We start from the raw sequence: 2,978 nt of genomic DNA on the forward strand, positions 1-2,978 counted from the left end.
AATATCATGATTGTAGCTCATGGCATCTGTTTATACATCATTTCCTTTTCCATTCCTTTATTTAGAATAGGATGTTTTTCTTCTGAATTATCAGTATGATTATGAGGCCATGATCTATTTTCTTATTTATTTAGTTATGGTTCTGAATTTTCATTTCATGGATAGATGTTCCACGTTTTATTATCATTCAAGTTTTAGTTTTATTGAAGGATGATTGACAATACAGTCATGTTAAAAAAAACCTTCTCTTAATCTACTTTTCTTTTTCTCATTTCATTCTTTGATTAGTGACAAGTCTTTGGCTTTATTTACAAAATTCAGAAACACTAGTATCTCTACTGAACAATAAAATGGAGACCACAAAATTCCCAGAATCTCCTGGAGACAGGTGGGTTCTGAAAGGTCGCTGTCCACTCAGGGCAGACCCTGTCTCTCAGGTGTCCTTGAGTGACTCTCCATGAGATGTGGGTTCAATGTCTTCTTGGGCTCAGGGACACCAGAGCACAGGGCTGCCTGGTCTCATCTTTCACTTTTTGGACTGGGAGGCAGGAGGCTCAGCTGTGCCTTTCCTGGTGTCATGATACACAGGTGAGCATAGGACACATGCTGAGGACCCTCAGACACAGAAGCCTGGGGTCAAAGAAGGTGAGAAGAAGGTAAGTTCTTAGCATGGATTTGGGAGCCTGGGGCCTGGGGAGGACAAGACTCACCTCTCTGTTCATCTCTGTCTTCGACTCCCTGTTCTTTGAGTTCAGTAATTCACTTGACAAGGTAGAAGGAGGAGAGGTGGCCCCTGCCCTCCCGAGCCTGGAGGGTTTGCCCTGGGTGTACATCTCTTTCAGGGGGTCTTCATTAGGTGGGTTCTGCAGAAGGGAGACAGTGAGACAATGTCTCTTGGTTCCCCTGAGCTCTTGCCAGTCAGATTCTACAGGGTGTCCAGAGTACTGCTTTAGACATTTAAATCAGACTATAGCATACCTAATGTGTCTTCAGGGGCTTCCTGAGACCTGAGGTATCTGTCAGCTCCCTTTTTCAACTCTGATCTCCAGTAACACAACCCAACTCCTGAGAAAACCTGCTCCTGCCCCAGGACCTAATTGCCTGCAGTGTCTCCTTCCTATCTGGGAAGACACCTGTGAGAGCCCTGGTGATTCACACTGGCCCTGTCTGCTCTACTTCCCCTTTCTCTCCAGGGTCTGGGCGATGGCTCAGCCAATAATATGGTTGCTGACAAGAATGAGGACTGGAGTTCGATCCCCAGCACCCTGCCATGTAATGTCTAGGCAAGTCTGTGAACCTAGCACTGGAGAGGGAGAGACAGGGGACGCCTGGGGCTTGCTGACCAGGTGCTCTAGGCAAATCAACAAGCTCTAGGTTCAGTGGGAAATCTGTCTCAAAAATAAGGTAGAGAGGATTGAGAAAGTCACCCAATGCCAATCTTGGCCCTCCACACGTGTGCACACACACACAAATACATAAGTAAAGAAAAGCACAGAAAAAGAGGGAGTCCCTGTGTGTGGCTGGGGCAGGTTCACAGGGTCTAATTTATTAATTTGTCCTTCTGGTTCTGTTCTCAGTGCAGGATATCAAACCCAGAGCCTTGTACATGGAAGATAATCCCTCTACCACTGAGCTGTAGCTGCAGCCTCTCAGGTGTCCTTCTGAGACACTGGGAACATGGTAACAGCTAGAGAGATGCTGAGGAGCTAAAGAGATAGAGAAGGGACATGTGGTTCCAGGAAAACCAAGATGGAATGGGGTTCTCATAGAAAGTGACAGGTGCTTCTGAAAGGAAGGGATCAGCGGTGGATGTGACTGAGGGCTGAGAGAGGGGAGGACAGAGAAGGACCCTGGACCAAATTGGGCTGGAAGGGTTACAGCACTGTCAACTGGGACAGGGTCTCACCAGACTGTACAGCTCCATGCTGGACTTTGGCTGTGGGATCTTCAGAGAAGCATCTGATGTGGAAAGAACAAGAGAGTTGTCTCCTAGCCAAAGTCCTGGGATTGTTCAGGTCCTTAGATCCCTCTGATGCCCCACGTGGGGACAGAGGCAGGAAGCGTTGTGGTGCCCCCAGTCTATAGGAAGAGTTCATTCCCACTGAGCCCTGACCACAGCCTCTCCCCTCCACCCCTGTGTTGCCAAGACCTCAGGTGTCTCCATCCCCAGGGCCCTCTTCTCTCACACTTGATTTCTTTCTTGATGGCAGTAGCTGGGCAGGATCTGAGGGCACAAAGGGGCATGAGCTGGTGGTGAGGAGTGGCAGACAAGTGGGCATCTGGGTGACTGGGCTTGAATTACCTCTTCTGAGGACCTCTCTCCCTGGGCACTGGCTCCTCAGAGTCTTCAGGAAGTTGTATGTCAGTGATTTCACTCTGGACTGAAAGAGAGGGGAGTCTCAGCTAGGGGTGGGAAACCCTTCTCCTAGAACTTTCAGGGAAGAAAAGGAACTTATGCCACAAGGGGGTAAGTGTGCAAATGTTCCAGATGAGCAGCTAGCAGAACACCAGACTCTTGCACATGTACTGAGATCATGTGTTTCTGATATGACATTCTGGGGAAGTATTTCTGAGCTTTCTTGCCCCAGTCTGGATGGTGCTCTGAACCCCTGCTTGGATGGTCCACAGGGGAGCCCTCCACCTCCTTAGACTCTGGACACCCACATCCTACTCACCTTCTGTCCTGCATTTGTCCTGACATCTCCATCGGAGAAAAAGGAAGATGAGAAGGAAGAGCAGGAAGAAGACCACTGAGACCCCGATCAGAATCATCCGGTAACTTCCCAGTCCTGTGGCATAAGTGACTTCATGTGTCAGGAGCAATGATAGCTGACTTGACCACCTAATGTGTGCCAAGTCCATGCTAGGATTTTTTATTCAGCACCTGCCCTGGGTCACACAGGTGAAAGACACAGAGTTGGATTTCATCTAGGCAGACTGACTTCCAGCCTTGTTCTCCACCAGATCTGAGACCCTGG

At 48.8% G+C, this 2,978-nt stretch overlaps 1 protein-coding gene across 1 annotated transcript; it reads right to left on the bottom strand.

Annotated features, from left to right (window-relative positions):
* Positions 1-248: 248 nt before the first annotated feature.
* Positions 249-2,789, bottom strand: LOC108491557 (leukocyte immunoglobulin-like receptor subfamily B member 3A; the record flags this gene model as incomplete). The annotated part of the gene is made up of 6 exons (XM_017801987.2): positions 249-630; positions 711-863; positions 1,907-1,959; positions 2,187-2,224; positions 2,303-2,381; positions 2,676-2,789. Coding segments are annotated over 6 exons (548 nt in total), but the record flags the coding sequence as incomplete, so codon positions are not given.
* Between the last annotated feature and the right edge of the window lie 189 nt (positions 2,790-2,978).

The sequence above is a fragment of the Nannospalax galili genome, unplaced genomic scaffold (genome assembly GCF_000622305.1).
Source record: "Nannospalax galili isolate Female #2095 unplaced genomic scaffold, S.galili_v1.0 scaffold2824, whole genome shotgun sequence".
In the NCBI taxonomy this organism is placed as follows: domain Eukaryota; kingdom Metazoa; phylum Chordata; class Mammalia; order Rodentia; family Spalacidae; genus Nannospalax; species Nannospalax galili.